The sequence below is a fragment of the Myotis nattereri genome (assembly GCF_964212035.1).
Source record: "Myotis nattereri genome assembly, chromosome: 18".
NCBI classification, from domain to species: Eukaryota; Metazoa; Chordata; class Mammalia; order Chiroptera; family Vespertilionidae; genus Myotis; species Myotis nattereri.
The window spans coordinates 15,678,257-15,697,405 of NC_138093.1; the positions used below are offsets into that span (position 1 = coordinate 15,678,257).

General features: G+C 52.5%; 2 protein-coding genes across 2 annotated transcripts; both read left to right on the forward strand.

Annotated features, from left to right (window-relative positions):
- The first annotated feature begins 827 nt into the window (after positions 1 to 827).
- LAMTOR2 (late endosomal/lysosomal adaptor, MAPK and MTOR activator 2) lies at positions 828 to 4,391 on the forward strand. Its single transcript, XM_081112293.1, has 4 exons — positions 828 to 992; positions 1,281 to 1,443; positions 3,732 to 3,821; positions 4,033 to 4,391. The coding sequence occupies exons 1-4, from the start codon at positions 925 to 927 to the stop codon at positions 4,087 to 4,089; spliced, it is 378 nt and encodes a 125-aa protein (XP_080968419.1). The 5' UTR covers positions 828 to 924; the 3' UTR covers positions 4,090 to 4,391.
- A 1,038-nt stretch (positions 4,392 to 5,429) lies between these two features.
- On the forward strand, positions 5,430 to 14,878 carry RAB25 (RAB25, member RAS oncogene family). Its single transcript, XM_081112282.1, has 5 exons — positions 5,430 to 5,689; positions 8,737 to 8,932; positions 10,118 to 10,311; positions 14,060 to 14,140; positions 14,535 to 14,878. Exons 1-5 carry the CDS (start codon positions 5,647 to 5,649, stop codon positions 14,660 to 14,662), a joined length of 642 nt encoding a protein of 213 aa, XP_080968408.1. The 5' UTR covers positions 5,430 to 5,646; the 3' UTR covers positions 14,663 to 14,878.
- Positions 14,879 to 19,149: the final 4,271 nt, after the last annotated feature.

Consider the following 19,149-nt stretch of genomic DNA (forward strand, 5'->3'; position numbering starts at 1 on the left):
CCGCCTGGACTGGGCCTCGCGGGGCGCTGACCCCCGGAGGCGGGGGCGGGGGCGGGGCGGGTCCCTCACGGGCGGGGCGGGGGCAGGCTCCCCGCGGGAGACCGGGGCCCAGCGGAGAGGGCGCGCACCCAGCCGCGTCCCCTCCGCCCCGAAGCTGCCCCTGCCCCCGCGGCAGGTCATTCCCGCTGCGGACAAAGGGGTCTCTGTGGCCTCCTCCTCTCCGTCCCCGGCGAAAGCGCGTCGCCCGCGGGAAACCCAAGTCCTTCCTAGGCCGGGGCCTCCGCCGCCCGGAGGCCGAACTTCTCCGCCTGTGCGCGGCCACCACGAACCTGCTCTTGAGGGCCGCCTTCCTTCCCCCGGGGTCGGGGCCCGAATGAACTCTATGAAGTTCGGTTCCAGAGTCAGGGTTCTGCCTGCGTGACCTTCCCGAGACTGGGTTTCCTCAATTGCACGTATCCCACCTCGCAAAATTGTGCACAACGTAGAAAATTACTTTGAAAATAACCAAAGGTGTGCCTGACCAATATAGGGATTTTTTTTTAAAAAATTACTGAATCGAGGATTACTAAGCGAACACGACAACTTCTCTCTCCCCGAAGGAGTTCCATGTTCTTCCAATACCACCACTGTCCTTTCACTCCCGCTCTCAAATTCCCCCTCTCCCCCCGCGTCCGACATAACCGCTTGGTCTCAGCGGAAAGGCGAACTATAGTTCCCAGGGTGCCTCGCGAGGCCTCAAGGAACTACCATTCCCAGTGGCCCCTGCGGCGGGGCGGGGTTGACCCAGAACTATAAAGTCAGGCCGGGGAACTACAATTCCCAGAGCGCTTTGGAGCAGGGCAGTACCGGAAGCGGCTGGCGGAGCCCCGCAGGAGGCAATTCGGGGGGTCTAGGTGCAAAAGTCCCGGCTTAGGAATCGCAGGCATGCTGCGTCCCAAGGCTCTGACCCAGGTGCTGAGCCAAGCCAACACTGGAGGTGTCCAGAGCACCTTGTGAGTGTGGACCGAGGACCTAGTGGCGAGCACAGGAGCGGGGCAGCGCGCGGCTCTCTGAGGGAGGGATGGGGAAGGATGTCGGGGAAGGGAAAGGGCAGCAGCTAGGGCAGGAGGGCCCCTCAGGAAAATGGAACTTGACATGCTGGGTGCTCGGGTCACGTTCCAGGACACACTCAGCCCAGACCCTTGCTTTCTAGAAGCGTCCGTGGCGGGGGCTGTGATGGGAACCCGAGGCTTTTACTCCCCATGCTGAGCACGTCGCTCTCCCTCCCTGCCCCTCGCCAGGCTGCTGAATAACGAGGGATCTCTGCTGGCCTACTCTGGCTACGGGGATACCGACGCCCGGGTCACCGCAGCCATCGCCAGCAACATCTGGGCCGCTTACGACCGCAACGGGAACCAAGCGTTTAATGAAGACAATCTCAAATTCATCCTCATGGACTGCATGGTATGGAGAGAGGAGCCACTTCCTCTGTCCCCAAAGGGGATCCCCAGGGGGTGACCAGTACCCCATGCTGGATGGCTGGGATCTATGGAGGATTGCTAAGATTTAGCGCCAGCAGCTTTTGTAATAGGCAGGATCTTATGCATCAAGTGGTGAGGAAGGAGCCCAGGGTCCAGCATCTACCTGGAGTTGTGGTCTCAGCCAGCCGCTTACCATCTGAGGACCTTTGCATAAGTTATTTAACCTCTTTGAGCCTCCCTTCCTTACCTAAACTCTAAGGAGGAAACAATAATCCCCCACCACCACCACCAACTCACAGGGGTGGCTGTGAAGATCAAATAAGAGTGGAGCTAGGAACTGTAGAGGGAGGTGCACACAAAGGGTGGGCATCCCGGATTCATTGACTTACAGAACCACGAGAGAGTCTCCGAACCCTTGTCCAATCCCTTCATTTTACAGAGAAGGGTTTTGACCTCCAGAAAAGGGAAGTGGCCATTAGGTTGTGAACTTCTTGGAAACAGAAACTATGACTCCCTTTTGTTCTGTCCACAAATATTTAGGTCCCTGCAGTGTTCTCAGGACCCGGGGGGGGAAAGTAGCAAACAGGACAGACAAAAACTGCAGCCCTAAGGCAGCTCCCAGTTTGACATGTCTTAAAATAAGTGAAATGTGTACGCTTTGTAAAATAAGTTTGTAAATATGTTTTGTAAAATACGTAAGTTTAAAAAGTGTGCAGTACGTTAGGTATTGAAAATGCTATGGGGGGGGAAAGGAAGCAAGCAAGTGAGATAGAGGGGGACATGTGCCAGGGACAATCTCACTGAAAAGGTGACGTTTTGCCATCGATTTGAAGGAAGTTGGCAAGCCATGTGGCTGTCTGGGGGAAAACATTTCTGAGAGAACAGCAGGTGCAAAAACCAACCGTGAGGCAAAATGGTGCCGGGTGAAGGATCAACAAGGTTGATGTGGGTGGAGTGGCATGAGAATGGGAGGGGTTATTAGGAGATGAGGCCAGAGAAGCAGGGGTGCAGCACCTGATTCCCCGCACGCAATGGTTACCTAGTGAAGGTGAGCTGAACCAAATTGAAAAGGCCCCAAGCGTGAAGGATTTGCACTGTAGCTCAGCTGCCTATCTCTTTCTCACCACCTGCCCAACCAAGGATGCATTTCAGTTCAACTAATGACTCCTACTGGGTACCTGTCCTGGAGCTGGTGCTATATGGCAGTCGCTTTTATTTTTTTTTAAATATATTTTATTGATTTTTTACAGAGAGGAAGGGAAAAGGATAGAGAGTTAGAAACATCGATGAGAGAGAAACATCGATCAGCTGCCTCCTGCACACTCCCCACTGGGGATGTGCCCGCAACCAAGGTACATGCCCTTGACTGGAATCGAACCCGGGACCCTTGAGTCCACAGGCCGATGCTCTATCCACTGAGCCAAACCGGTGAGGGCAAGGCAATCGCTTTTAAACATTTGACCACAACCCAGCCATAAGAAACACATTTTAAGTCAGAGCCTGGTACACACATACATACTAGCATGCCCACAAAAACAAAAGTTGCATGAAACAGTACTTCCCTTACTACATGCAATGCACTTAATTTCTCTTCTTTCCTTTTTCTTTCTTTTTAAAATATATATCTTTATTTAATTCAAAGAGGAAGGAAGAGAGAGAGAGAAACATCAATTTTGAGAGAGAATCATAGACTGGATGCCTCCTGCATGCCCCACACGGGGGGTCAAGCCCAAAACGGAGGCCTATGCCCTGACCAGGAATGGAACCATGACCTCCTGGTTCAAAGGTCAACCCTCCACCACTGAACCACACCGGCCAGGCTTCCTTTTTCTTTTAATATTGATCACCCTTCTTAGTTGATCTAACTCTGGGGTCAAACCTACAGTTTGAGAAACATTATCATGGGGAAGGAGGGAAAATATGTTGGGTGACTGCTTTCAAGCTTCTTACAGTGTCTTGGGGGTGAACCCATCATAATGACATCACCCATTTGGATAGCCCTTTGCAGATCCCAAACTCCTTCCTGTGTCCTAACACCTTCCCCAACTGGTTACAGAAAGAGAATCTGAGTTTCTGAGAGACCGAGTTTCCCAGGGTAACTTGGCCAGTAGGTCCTGTGCTAAGGCTGGCATCTGAGTGTAGGACCCCATGCCCAGGGCTGTGCCCAGGGCATGGAAGGAGGATACAGTCTCTCTCAAGAGGACTCCTTGAGGAGAGAGGGAGCCGAGGGTGCCAAGCAGAATATCACATCCTACGGTATCACCCCTCCAGGAGGGCCGTGTAGCCATCACCCGAGTGGCCAACCTTCTGCTGTGTATGTATGCCAAGGAGACTGTTGGCTTCGGAATGCTCAAGGCGAAGGTGTGTATGTGCCCATCCCGCTCCAACCCTAGGCCTGGCCTCTGTGCTTTATCACCACTCCCATCCCCACCACCTTCCTAATGTCCTCATGTCACCCAGTCCATGACGTGGGGCTAGGGGCTGGGTTCTCAGCGTTGGGAGTCTGCCCCGATTTGGGATCCTTCTCACGGCAGGCCGTGTGTGGCACTGATTTCTCCTCCCCCTCTCGCAGGCCCAGGCCTTGGTGCAGTACCTGGAGGAGCCCCTCACCCAAGTAGCAGCATCGTAATGGGCACTGATGGAAGTAGGGGCCAGATGAGAGAAATGACTCTTTGGAGGGGCAAGGCCCCCTGGGATACCTTTCCTGGACTGTGGGGGGAGGGTGGGACTTCGTTTTTTCCAAGAATAAATTTCACTCCTGTCATGTGTATTTTTTTTTTTAATATGGTTTTATTGACTTTAGAGCAGGGGTGGGCAAACTTTTTGACTCGAGGGCCACAATGGGTTCTTAAACTGGACCGGAGGGCCGGAACAAAAGCATGGATGGAGTGTTTGTGTGAACTAATATAAATTCAAAGTAAACATCATTACATAAAAGGGTACGGTCTTTTTTTTTTTTTAGTTTTATTCATTTCAAACGGGCTGGATCCGGCCCGCGGGCCGTAGTTTGCCCACGGCTGCTTTAGAGAGAGAGGAAGGGAGAGGGAGAGAGAGAGACATCGATGAGAAAGAAACAGTGATTGGAAGTGAGCTCCAAGGAGCAGGGGGACAGTGGGGGTCACGTTGGACAAAAACAATATGGGGCCTGAGAGTTCAGTGTCCTCCAGTCCCGACTGGTAAGGTGCCTTTTCTACCCTTTAGGTTGGGAGGGGCCACCCCTTTGTTCCTCTTCTCTCAGACATTCACACACTCACCCAGACCTCCAGATCCTGAAGCCCTTTGCAGACAGGGTGGCTTTGTTTTGAGGCCAAAGGTCCCGGGCAGTGATCTGAAGAAACTCGTCTCCAGATCCTGGCCCTGTATCAGACCCTCACCCTGTCTGGCTGTTTCTGCCCCAGGTCTCCCCCTACCAGTGTTCTTAGAGCAGGTCTGGGCGGGGAGCGCCCAGCCCGCTTCCAGTGCTCTAGGAAGGGACCCATCCAAAGAAAGTAGGTAGGTGGCAAGTTCCAGCTCCACCCAGAGTAAGAAATGCTGCCCCTCCCAGGCCCTGGGCTATCAGGGAGGGGCAGAATTTGCTGCACCCAAGAGGCAACTCCCAGAGCTCTGCAGGGTCGCTGCCATCCTGTCAACCTTTCCCTTGGTGCCCCCAGTTCCCCCCCCCCCACCCCCCACCAGAGGCTCTAAAGGAAAAGAAGAAGGCCAAGTAGGCTTCTGCTCCCTGAGGGACTGGTTCTCACTGGCAGCTGGACCGATCTTGGCCACACGTCCCAGGAGCCGAACAACATGCACTCAGTCCTCAGCTGGCTCTCTGAAGGCCCTGTCCCCACTTCCCCGACTGTCACCCTCTGGAGCCTGCTCACCTCATTGCGGGAGCCGGCTGAGAGCAGGCACCCAACCTGTCTAACCTGTCTGACGTCATCGTCTCCACCCACCTGGGCCCCAGGTCTCCAGCCGGCCTGCTCTTCCTGTTCCGTCCTCAGCTTCCTTGCAGCACCTCCACCTGCCAGAGGTGAGCCTGCCCGGGCCTTGCCCCCCAATCCCTCTGGTTGCAGAAGTTTCTTTACCTCCAATGAGAGAAGGGGTAGATCCAGGTCTCTTAAGAGCTGAGGGTTGAGGGCATTGAGGCAACGCGTAGACCCGTCACCTCTGCCCCTGAGGACACCTGCACCCTCCATGCGGAGCCAAGATGGGGAATGGAACCGAGGAAGATTATAACTTTGTCTTTAAGGGTAAGTTGGGGTTCCTAAGAAAGAGGGAGCCTGGGAGAGGCCCAGAAGGAGACCCACAGAGGCAGTCCCTCCTGTTCGTCTGTTGCTGTTGTTTTTTTAGTCTCTTACAGGACACTCCAGGGCTCGTCATTCCTTTGTATAAGAAAGAAAGCTGCAAGCATGGGGGAGGGTCTGGTTACTGTAGCAAAAGTCTTAGGGCTGCCCGAATGCTCTGCGGTTGTAAATAATGAATGGTGCTGCTCTCTCTCTCTAATAGTGCCTAGTTAGGCTCCTCTGCCCCATTCCTGATGGAAGGCCAAGTTCCTAGGAATAGTCACCTGCTGCAGCATGAGAGATAGAGGTCAGACGTCTGAGAGGACTTCCCTCATGGAGGGAGGGAGAAACAGGCAGACCTAAGAGGGAAAAGTCATCGTTCTGGGCAGCTGTACAGAGAAGGAGAGAGGACAGGTTTCTCCGGCCTTGGGGCTGGGTGAAGATACAGGGGAGATGTGGTGTACTGGGAGCAGGGTCTAATAGGGCTCAGAGGACTCCTAGGACCATAGCCTTCTGTGTGTCACCTGACAGGCAGACCCCCGGGCCCAAATACCAGGCACCGGGTTCAGCTGGGCTGTCCCTGGGAGAGTGCAGTTTCTTTCCTGTTCTGTATTCTAAGCTCCTGTGTTTGGCCCCCTTATTGCTCCCCAGCCCCCACATCCCCTTCTCCGCCACACCTCCTTCAGAGCAGGGTGGACTGGCAGAGCTATGATTCCCTGTCCAGCCACCCCACCCCACGGCCTCTCCCAGCCGCAGCCCCACCCTCACTTGGGACACAGGCGAACCCAAACCCGTACTCCCAACTGCTCCTTTAGCATCTGCCTCTGATCATCTTTCCCAGGAAGAGGAGACCGGGCAAGAGCTAGCAAGAGTTTGGGGCACTGAAACTACTAGTCACTACCTCCCATTTATTTAGCCCTTCCTATGTGCCAGCCACTAGCTTATTACTCACCATAACAGCCCCCCAACGTTCTTTGATTTTGAAAGCATAGTGGTCAGCAAAGCATAACGGTCAGGCGCCAGACAGAGAGTTCAAATCTCAGCCCTGCCACTCACGACTTACTGAGGTTGGGGTCTCCAGAAGCGGCCACTAAGAAGTTTGCCCTGAAAGGTGTTCATTGTGTATCAATACCATTGAAAGGAAGGGGGAGGAAAGAGGACGGGGCAGAGAGAGAAGTTAAACGGCCTCAGGGGGAGTGCCGTGATACCCTGGCCTTGTTTGGGCACTGGATGCAGACGGCCCAGGAGAGGCACGGACAGGCGAGGCTGCTCTCTGCGCCAGAGGCAGATGCCAAAGGAGCAGGCAGCTGGGGGCTGTCCGCTGACCGCACTGCCTGCCGCTGGGCTGAGTGCTTGCTGGAGGGCACATCTGGCCAGCACACCTGTGTTTACCACACTGGCTGTGTTATCGTGTTCAAGCTGTTTACCCCCAAGTGCCTCCTTCATCTGTAAAAAGGCGGCGATCCTAATTGTGGTCCTAGCTCCATGGCACTGTCGTGAGGGTGAGATGAGTTAATACATGTACAGGCGCTAGGACAGTGCCTGGCACTGAGTAGGATCCTGTAGGCACTCCCTGAACTTTAATAGATGAGAACCAAGTAGCTTACAAAAAGTCACAAAGTGCCCTGGCTGGTTTGGCTCAGTGGATAGAGTGTCGTCCCGTGGACTGAAGGGTCCCAGGTTCCATTCCAGTCAAGGGCACGTACCTTGATTGCAAGTTCGATCCCCAGCCCTGGTCAGGGCACGTGTAGGAGGCAACCAATTAATATGTCTCTCTCACATTGATATTTCTCTCTCTCTCTCCCCCTCCCTTCCACTAAGAATCAATGGAAATGTATCCTTGCGTGAGGATTAACAAACGAAAGGTCACAAAGTCAGCACAAACCCCAGTCCCTCCGACTCCAAAGCCCTTGCCCTAAGCACCTTTGGAGCCTAAGGATAGGGCTAGGTACCCACTCACTGGGAGGGATGAGTGTAGACTGGGTCCCCAATAGGGGAGAGACAGGAACACACACACACACACACACACATCCTCTTACCATGCTTTTCTAGAACCATCCGGGCGACTTCCTCTCACTCTGTATGCTTAGCTCAGTGCCTGTGCAATTTGTGAGCCTTGTTCGCATCAGCCCTGGTGGGTGAGGCTGGGCCCTGGACCCTGCCCTCCAGCTCAAAGGCTCTTCAGGGCCCTTCTGGTGGATGCTTGACCCTAAAAGTCTGAAGGGAAAAATGCTGGCCCACCAACAACAGTCATGAGAGTAACAGTTTTGCACACTCACTAGACCTCGGGCAATATCTCATTTATTTCTTACAGTAACCCATTAGATAGGTACTATGGTTATTCCTATTTTTCGTGTGAAAAAGAAGGTCAGAGAAGTTAATAACTTGCTGAAGGACACACACAGGGGGTCTAACATGTAGCCCCATTCAAGACTGCCCCTCCTTGGGAACAACTGGATCCTAACTTTACACACACACACACACACACCTCCATACCTCCCTGCTGGCCCAGATGTGCCGTCGGCCGAACTTTCTCCTCACCCACACGTCTAGCCCCACCTATGCTTCCCGCACAAGCACCCCTCCCACTTGTCCTCCCAACTCAGTGCTCACATTCCCTACTCCAGGGATGTGCACCCTCCCCCAGACTCTACCATCCCTGTCCACATCCACACCCCTGCTGCCCTCTCCCCACAGCCCCTGAACCCCAGCACCCACCACAGCCGCACCACCATCGGGGTTGAGTTCTCCGCCCGCAGATGCCACCCATCACCTGAACCGCAGGCTTGTCTCGTCAGACCAGGCCTGGGACCATGAGAGCCCCTTAGCCGAGTCCCGTTTTTGGCCCTTCTGCCCCGGATGCACAGCATGGGAAGGCGTAGGCCCCCGTCTCTGCCAGGAGCCCGTGCTCCCTCCCAGTTTTCTGAGAGCAGCTCCCCTGTGCTGATGAGCAGACCCTCCAGGCTCAGGAGGCTTGGGGACTCGGCCCAGCTCAGCCCTTGTCTCTCCTTCAGTGGTGCTGATCGGTGAGTCAGGAGTGGGGAAGACCAACCTGCTGTCCCGATTCACTCGCAATGAATTCAGCCACGATAGCCGCACCACCATCGGCGTTGAGTTCTCCACCCGCACTGTCATGCTGGGCACTGCTGCTGTCAAGGCTCAGATTTGGGACACGGCCGGCCTGGAGCGGTACAGAGCCATCACCTCAGCGTGAGCCCGGGCTGGGGGATTGCTGGGGCGTGAGGGTGCGGGGGGTCAGGGAACACCTCTGGAGGAGAGATGGATGGGGAGGAGGCAAGGACCCTCAGCAGTGTACTTCCTGGTGGGGTCACAGGATGCGTGGAGACACATGCTATGAGCCATACACAGTCGGAGACGGGATATAGTGACACCTTCGACTAGGACTGAAACAGGAGTCACTGCCCCCATTTTCTAAGGAAACCTTTGCTGTGTGCTCAGGAAGGCATTTTAGTCAATCCCCAAGGTACCATAGGAGTAAGGCGCTCTCCTAACCCCCGTTTAAATACAAGCTTGAAGCTCAAGGAAGTGAAATCAAGGCAGAGCTGAGATGGGGCCAGGCTCCAGGGAGTGAGGGCACCCCTCACTTCTGCACAGTGCTCTGCACTTGGCACCCTTTAACATCCAACCCCAAAGGTGAAGGGCTGGACCCCTCGACTGCATTTTACAGACTCAGGATGCCACACGCAGGGCGTTCCCAGTCAGTGTCGGCCGGATATGAGAAAGGTGGTCCGTGGAGGTGTGGTGGGGGCAGTCCCTGCCAGGGGCAGGAAGCTGGAGTCGGGCTGTGGTTACACACATCACTCTTGGACTGGTCACCTGACCTCTTGTAAGCCTCAGTTACATATCACCAGTCCGCAGAAGCTCCAGGAGTGAGCCTCAGTGCCTGCAAGGATGCATCCGATGCTCAGCGTAGGGACTGCTGCATGGGGTGGGCATGTAGCTGGTCCTAGAAAGATGGCCATGAGAGAGAAGAGGGTGCTGAGGGCCAAGGAGCCAGGTGAGGGAGATCTTGGAGGTGGGGCATCCAGCAGACACACTTGACCGGGGGCCTGGGGATGCACTGGCGGATAGCAGGGACTAAAATCAGAACCAAGGACCTGGGGAAGCAGCGGGGCCGTGGGGGAAGGAGGGAGCCAGTGGTTGTAGAGCAGGGAGGGAGTCTTCAGAGCCTCCACGGCCGGCATTCCTGAAGGCTCTCCATGTCGGCAGCAGGGCCTCGGGCTGCCCGGTCTGGGTTTGCGCCCCTATACTCCAGTTCTCCTGTGTCCCCATCTCCAGGACTCAACTCTAGCTTTTTGGCTTGGAGCTTTGCTCTGAGGCTGGGCCCAACCATCTTGACCCTGCCTCTCTGTCCACCCCTCCCACCCCACCCAGGTACTACCGTGGTGCGGTGGGGGCCCTGCTGGTGTTCGACCTAACCAAGCACCACACCTACGCCGTGGTGGAGCGCTGGCTGAAGGAACTCTACGACCATGCGGAGGCCACCATCGTCGTCATGCTTGTGGGCAACAAGAGTGACCTCACCCAGGCCCGGGAGGTGCCGAGCGACGAGGCCCGCATGTTCGCTGGTGAGAGCCTGCCACGACCTGGGCCGACCTCTCCACCCGCCCACCCTGGTCCCACCCAGGGCCTCCTATCTTCACCCCCTCTTCTTCAGGGCCAGCCCTTCCCCTCTGTGACCCTGTTTCTCTTGATGTCCCACCTCTTGCCCTGAGATTGTCTTTATGGGTAATTATTTATAGTTGATTTTATTTATTTATTTATTTATCTATTAAATATATTTTTATTGATTTCAGAGAGGAAGGGAGAAAAAGAGAGAGAGAGAAACATCAGTGATGAGAGAGAATCATTGATCAGCTGCCTGCTGCACGCCCCACGCTGGGGATCGAGCCTGCAACCGGGGTATGTGCCCTGACCGGTAACGAAACCGTGACCTCCTGGTTCATAGGTTGATGCTCAACCACTGAGCCGCTGGTGCTGGTCGGGCTGTCGTTGATTTTAAGACAGCCCCACCTTGCAGCGCTCAAAGATCCTAAGTGTGGCAGCTGGGCTCCCCTTGACTATCTCCAGTCACACTTTCCCGAGACGTCCTCCAGGGTTTCAAGGCAACAAGATGCAGTGGTTAAGTGTGTAGGCTCAGGACTCCCACCAGCCCAGCCTGACGTCTCTGGGCCAGTTACTCTATGTGGGACGCTGAGCGAGTTCTTTCACGTTCTCTCTGTGTTCCTGGGCCTCAGCTCCCTCCTCTATAGATGGGATGGGATTCAAGGAGGAGCCAAGATGGCTGTGCAGGTGAAAACAGTCCTTGCCTCCTTCCACACCCACATCAGAGTTACAACTAAAACACAGATCAGCCGTCATTCGGAACCGCCTGGAAGCTGGCTCTACGACTAGAGAATTAAAGGAGAAATCACACTGAGACTGGTAGCAGGGGTGGAGGCGCTAAAAGGGCTTGTCCGACAGCCCAGGGTTCCTTTGTCGGGAAGAGAAGTCCCTGTAAGTTTGGGCTGTAAAACCAGCAGGGATTGTGGCCGAGTGACAGGGAGGCAGCCGGAGACCCAGGCAGTTCAGCTAGAAAGGGGGTCTGAGGTATGTAAGACACTCTGAGCTCGGGATGAGGTCATGCACGTTGAGGGTCCCTGCAGGATAAGATGAGCAGATGCTTAGTAAATAGAAGTTTGTTCTGCCCTCGAGAGAGGTCAAGAGAGGTTATCTTTGGTATCTCTTATTGTGGGCAGGGCCCCTAATTCAAGTACCACAGAGGCATGTCTTGGGGTGACTCGTTCTGAATCCCCACAAGATTCTGAAACCTAGATTATGGTCATTGAGATGGAGACTCTGCCACCACAGAGCCATGTCAGTTTGGACATTACCTCTCTGGTTTTGGTTGTTTCTTTATAATCCAAAGGATAAAACCAGATGACCTCGCCCTATCCGGTTTGGCTCAGTCGATAGAACAATCGGCCTGCGGACTGAAAGGTCCCGGGTTCAATTCCAGTCAAGGGCATGTATCTTGGTTGCGGGCACATCCCCAGTAGGAGGTGTGCAGGAGGCAGCTGGTCATGTTTCTCTCTCATCGATGTTTCTGGCTCTCTATCCCTCTCCCTTCCTCTCTGTAAAAAATCAATAAAATATATTTTTTTAAAAAAACCCAGATGACCTCTAAGGAACTTACCTTAGGATCTATGATTTCTCCTGGAATACTGAGATGGTTTACTTTCTTGAAATGTGTCCTTGAGCTGTCATTCATGGGTGACATGTTAATCCCTTGCTGGAAACGGAATACATCACATTGCTATTACAGTGGAACCTCGTTTCTTGAATGTCTCCCATCTTGAACAATTCGCTTTTCAACCTGACAACCCTTTCATGCTGATACCTGTATGATCAGTCACACATTTCCCAGGTGACAGAGAGAATGCATGAATATGAGTCTGTTTACCATTGTTAAAATCTCAGGACAGTGTGCTGTGAATATTTTTGTGGGTTTTTTTTTTTTTTTTGCTGCTTTTAATTATTGTTAAATTTTCATTTTTTACTGTACATTTCCTTTCCTTTTTATTAAATGTTCATTTACATTTCATGTCCTTTTTGTTTTTAAAGTGTTTATTTATAGATTAAACAGTACAATAGACATGTCCTGTATATAAAAAAGACTAAATCAGGGAATCACTTGGGAGTCTGGAGCGGATTAATTCAATTTACATTATTTCTAATGGGAAAGAATGATTCAGTTTTCAAACAGCCTTCCAGAATGAATTAAGTTCAAGAAACGAGATTCTACTGTATGTTCTTTAAGGTGGGGTTATTAAAATTAGCCAGAATGTTAGGCCCAATCTAAGCACAGACACAGAAGTTACATGACTGAGATTGGTAAACAAAAAATTCCTGCAAAAAAAAAAAAATCCTGGAAAGGAAACACATTTTGGCTTCTATTAATCTCCCCCTCTTCCCTCTCTTGCTCCATGACCTTATTTCATCACTTACTTCCTCTGCTAGAGTCTTCAAATTCTCCCTCAGATAGGATGTGTCCTAACCCACAAATATGAGCATTTTGTATTTTTGTAATATTTTCTCCTATCATCTTGGAATAGAAGTCTGAACCTACTGCTTTCACTCCTCAGTCCGATGCAACTTTAATTTGTACCACTCAGCCCTAGCTGGTTTTGCTCAGTGGATAGAGTGTCGGCCTGCAGACTGAAGGGTCCCAGGTTTGATCCCAGTCAAGGGCACATGCCCATTTGTGGGTGCAATCCCCAGTAGGGGGCATGCAGGAGGCAGCCAATCAGTGATTCTCATCATTGATGTTTCTTTTGATTGATTTTTAAAAAAATGTATTTTATTGATTTCAGAGAGGAAGGAAGAGGGAGAGAGAGATCGAAACATCAATGATAAGAGAGAATCATTGATCAGCTGCCTCCTGCAAGCCCCCCACTAGGGACCAAGCTTGAAACCCGGGCATGTGCCCTTGGCCAGAATTGAACCTGGGACCCCTCGGTCCACAGGCTGATTCTCTAAATACTGAGCCAAACCAGCCAGGGCTCATCATTGATATTTCTATCTCTCCCTCTCCTTTCCTCTCTGAAATCAATAAAAATAAATTTTAAAAAATTCTATATAATAAAAGGCTAATATGCAAATTATCCCCTCCACTGGGAGTTCAACCAGGGGGCGGGGCCAGCCAGCCAACCGCCCTCGGCCCTTCCCCCTGGCTGGCCCAGCCCGATTTGCCCCAATCAGGGCAGGCCAGGGCAGGCCGGCTGGGCCCCACCTGTGCACAAATTCGTGCACCAGGCCTCTACTAAATGAATAAAAGAATTACTGTTTGGCCTTTAAAAAAAAATTTATACCACTCTACTGAAATGTTTCTTATAAAAATTGTGAATGACTACATATCTGCCAAAAAAATAAATAAATAAAGGAGGGGGGATGGTATTCAAACCTACTTCACAAGTTGTTTTAAGAATTAAATGAGCTGCCTGGTTGGTGTGGCTCAGTGGTTGAGTGTCAATCAATGAACCAGGAGGTTACGATTAGATTCTGGGTCAGGCACGTGCCCGGGTTGCAGGCTTGATCCCCAGTAGGGGGCGTGCAGGAGGCAGCCAATCAATGATTCTCTCTCATCATTGATGTTTCTCTCTCTCCCTCTCCCTTCCTCTCTCTGAAATCAATAAAAACATATATTAAAAAAAAAGAATTAAATGAGCTACACATGCCAAGGGTTTAGCACATAGTAAGCTATATATAATAAGTAAATAAATATTGTTACTATTGCTTTTGACCCCACAATTAATGGTGTGTTTCCTTTCCTGTCAGAAAACAATGGGCTGCTATTCCTGGAGACCTCAGCCCTGGATTCCACCAACGTGGAGCTGGCCTTTGAAACTGTCCTTAAAGGTTAGAGCCCCTGCCTCAATTTGGCACCCCATTCCAACCCCAGGCTTGCATGGGCAGTGCTAGGAATGCAGACACCCAGCCCTCTCCACCCCAGCTGGTCCCTCAGCACCTCTGTGGGTCCCCAGCCTCCTCAGAGCCTCCCACCACCCCTCAGACAGTCCCTAGTGCTGCCCCACCCTCCCTGAGCCTGGAGCTTAGGGAAGGAACCAGAAGGCCACACTTCTCAGGGAGCGGAGTCTTGGTCCTTCCTCACCCAGGTAAGTAGAAGGGACAGGAACTCCACTTCCTTTCAGCAAAACCTCCTTTAAGTGCGACCCCCCCTCAGAAAGGGGCATGTGGTGTGAGCACAGGGAGTGTGGGCTTCTGAACTGACCACGCCCCTCTCCCCTCTCAGAGATTTTCGCAAAAGTGTCCAAGCAGAGGCAGAACAGCACTCGGACCAATGCCATCACGCTGGGCAGTACCCAGGCTGGGCAGGCGCCTGGCCCTGGTGAGAAGAGGGCCTGCTGCATCAGCCTCTGACCTTGGCTAGCACCAGCCCTGCCTCACTAGCTTCCTAGTGAGGGTGCTCCCCAGCCCCACGCTCCAGGAACGTTCCCTGCCCTGTGGCTCCAGATGTCAGTGGCGGGTTCCCTGTCCACAGCCCCGCCGAGCTCTAAGGTCTTCATGCCCAGCACCCCTGTATTATCTGCTAACCTCACAGACTAGAGCTCTCCAATAAAGCTGTTTTATATCCATGCCTGGCCATCCTGCTGCCTCCCATCTGTGCCTCCCCTGCAAGTCGCTCCTCTTCTGAGTCCCTGTTCCCCTTCCCTTCCCCTCGCTCCATCCTCCCCGCTGCCCCCCAGGGCCAGCTGCCTCTGAAGTCCTGTGGTCTGGGGACAGTGCCAAGGGGGTGAGAGGTGCCCGCCCTTCCCCCTGCAAACCCCCAGAGTAGGAGGGGGAGGGAGGACAGCATGGTGGAGAGGGGGTATCTCTGGAAGGCAAGACAAAGGAGACCATCGGAGGGGACCATCTGGTGCCCAGGGCCCTGGTGCCAAGAACTGAGGTCACTCCAATGCCAGGGGTGAACGGAGGCAGGGGAGATGGTAGAGAGGAGGGGGAGTCGAGACCAGCCTGTTCTGTGTGCGGGGGAAAGGGCTTTAAGACTGGGAGGTGGAAGGTCTGTCTCCATCTGGTTTTCTATCTGACCCCAAAGAAGAAGGGTTGGGGTGTAGGGACAGATTGCATCTGGTGGGGAGGGCGTGTCTCAACTCTCTGCCCTTTCTCCATCAGCCCAGGAAGGCGGTCTCTAGTCTTCCCCTGTTCTGCAGGGCAGAGTGGAAGGAGGTCTGACGGCACCTCCAGGAACAGAAGGGGTAAAATGGGTAGAAAAGGGGGTTGAGCATTTGGAGACTGGAGTTGGGAGCTGTGGAGAGCAGACAGGAGCCACCCACCTCCCAAAGGTGAGCCGGGAGGGGCGCCCAGAATTACACTAGAGAGAACTCCCAGCTACAATCACAGTGGTCCCTCGAACACCCCCACCTCCACGCCCCCCCCCCCCCAGGTGGTTCAGATCCACACGCAAAGAAGCCAGAGCTTTAAGTAATAATACTTTTAATAAAATTAACTTCTTAATAGCACATTTAATACATTAACCCTCCCCCTTCTTGGTTTCTCTGCATTTTGTGCAACATCACTTTGACTCAATTATTCATGGGTCCGTTTCGTTTCCCGCCTTTTATTTTGCTTTTGAACTATTTTCCGTGGTGGATTTGTATGCGTCCTCACTAGATGCCTCAAATTAAGTCTGACCACAATCCTACTCTACTTTCTACAGTGGAGAGACCATCCCCCCTGCCCCAGGGCTGTCTCCACCTACCCACCCTACCCTACCCGCACCCTTGAGTGGAGAAGGGGAAGCCTTCCCCACCCCAGACACTACCTTCCCAAACTATGGGGGTTTCTAGGACAAAAAGAGCAGGGGGTAATCTGTCCCTAGGTGGGGGCGCGAAGAATAAATTGGGAAGAGGGAGATGTGTTTGGGGTTTAGGGCCAGGAGGGGCATGACAGAGTCATTGGTGTCATGGAGCAGGCTCTTCTTGCCAAAAGAGCCAAGGAACCTCCACCCCCCCTGGAGAACCTGGAGGAAGGGGCCTGACCTGACTGCAAGCAGGGGTGGGTAGAAGGCAAGTGCTTAAAAAATTGATTTCTCGCCTGCAACAGCCAAGCTCCCCAATTTTCAGTGGGGAGCAATGTGCCCTCACAATGTCCAGAGCACGACGGATGATCCCTACCTGAACTCTGACAGCTGGAGGTGGATGGAGCAGAGGGCTAGGGTCACCCAAGGTCTCTGCTTCCCACCCCCTGCCTCTGTACGCTTGGGAGCCCCTTTTCCCAGTGGGTGGAAAGTCCTTGGAAATGAACTTCCATGAGACAGTAAAGCATGTTGCAAACCTGTAAAGCACGGTGCAGCTTTAAAGGAGAACGGGTGAGACCGACTCCTCTGCAGCTAAAAGCCAAGTGGAAGATTGGGTAGGAGCAGGGATGGGGCAGGGACCCTGTCTCCCGCAGCTGAGAAGTGTGCGTACGCATGTGTGTGCAATGACCTACCAGGCTCTTGAATCAGTCTGTACCACTGGCGGCTACACTTCAAGGACTTCCTCAGTTAGGTGTAGGGACCTCACTGAGAGCCCCAGGAATGGACATAATCACTTTGGAGTAAGGGCTACCCAACAGAGACAAAGGAGGGGCCCGGATGGTAGGCCCCCAAGTGCTGGGATGCAGAGCGAGGGTGCAGGCTCACCCGCCTCTGCTGCCCCCACCTGGTTGAAATGATCAGTGTCCATCCGTTTAAAGGCCCCGGGAACTGAGCCCCTCATCCATTTGTCCTACAAGTTAAAAATCCAAGGATTCTCAGAATCAACCCCAGCAGACTAGAAGCTCCCAACCTTCACTAGCGATTTGCTTCCACCCTGTTATCTGAAGATGGGTGACTCAGCCACTTCCCTCCTCTATTTTCCTTTTGTTACGACTTTTATACATTCTACTGGACCCAGGGGCCCGCAATGCTACTTAACTTTTAAGCTATCTGAATAGTCTACTAAGTAACTAGTAATTCTCTTTTTCTCTAGGATTATATGAAATAAATTTGAATTATTATTAATAATTATTATTTTGTAGTATTTTCTTTTAAACCCCTCAGTTTCTTCTCTCTCATTTTTGGTTAAAAACAAAAACTATTTCTCTTAAATCTCACACCTCTCTGAGGGTCCCGGGGGCCTGCTAGGCCTCTATTCTGGACTTCCCCTCCTCACTTGCCCCTGAGACAGGGGCAGGGGCAGGGGAGCACCCAGGATCCTCAATCCTCCAGCTCCTGCCTTTCTTGTTAATTCCTTTCTTTGTTTGGCTCTGCCAGCTCCCCCGAGGGGGAGGGGGAGAGGAGAAGGGAGCCCATGGAATGAAATCCAATCCACTTGCAGGGCCCCAGCGGGACCAGGTTCCCTTAGCCGCCATCCATCCCAGGATGCTCCTCCTCCCCCAAAGCAAGTGACATTCCTCCCCAAAAGAAAAGTGGGGGAAAAAGGAACGTAAACCTGAACATATATTAAAAACACTTTTTTTAAGATTTAACTCTGAATACAAATGTATTTTTTTCTTCTCTCCCTACATATATTCTAAACCTTCTAAAGTTTTTTTTATTTTTTAAGGATCACTTTATCATAAAATAAAATATCCTTTTCATATAATAAATTACCTAATAAAAAGTCTTTTTTTTTCATATTAGCCCAGGTTCTTTGCTACATTTATACGGTAATAAACGCCTTTATTAAAATAGAATATTAAATTATAAAGAACTGCTTTTTTTTTTTTTTGCTATTTTTGTTTTCTCTGTTGGTCGCCTATCTCGCTCCCTCTCACGCTCTCTTTCTCACCTCTATTTTGTCTCTCACTATGTGTGTTCTGCGTTTGTTTCTAGGTTTGGCTCAATTAGTAAGGGTGGGATTGAATCTTCCGAGCCCCCTAATGTAACAGTCTTCTGCCTTTGTGGGTAAGGAGTGGAGAGGGGGAGGGGAGTCCACAGACAGACATCCCTTCTCTGCCCCAGCCCCCCACCTCCCCTGGGCAACCCATTTGGTTTGGTTTCTATTGTACAGACATCTCAGGATGGCTCACATTGGCTGGAAGGAGGGAAGTTGTCACAGGCCAGTGTTCCTGGCTGTGACCTCCTTCCTCTCCCCTCCCTGGCTGGTGGTGGAGGGGAAGGCTGTGGAGAGTTAATTCACAACAGGAGGAAGGAGGGGAGGAAATCCCCTCTGTACCCCCATTCCTGCACCCTCTCTCCGTCCAGGAATGGGACTCCAGAGCTTACGTGCTCAGAGATCACTTACAATAGTCCCACCTCACTATATACAAGAATTTCCTGGGACCCCCCCAGGGACTCCAATCCCCCATCCTCTCCTGGCCCGCCAGCGGAACTAGGAGGGTGAGAGGCTGGTGGCAGCCCCAAGGGAGCAGTAGGGAAGCAGCGAAGGGGGTGTAAGGCCTGTAACATGATTCAGAACAGCCGCACCCCAATCCTGCTTAGCCCTGGAACTGACCCCTCTCTGAAGACCTGACCTCTCCTTCTCAACCACAGTGGGTAGGACAGACACTTCATGATCTGCTCGCTGATAAGGGTTGGTGTGAGGTCGAGAGGGGCGCCGGGAGTGGGGTATTGCTCCTTGAAACAACAGACCCACTCCCTGGCTCTCCTCCTACCACTGCCATGAAATCCAGTCCAAGAACTGCCCCCTAAATGTAATGCCCAAAGAGGGTAAAGGTGGAGGGTTGGCCCTTTATGTACCCCAGTATTAGTCCCCTCCTCAAATTTTCACTGAGAATGGGGATACATTCCATCACGAATTTGAGGTGCGTCTTTGGAGGAGTGGGGAAAGAGGGCCTCTAGGTGCCAAAAGAGAAATTAGGGGGGGCCACCAAAATGTCCTTCCCCCAAGCGGATGGTATTCCCAAAGCTGCGCTAGAAGGGG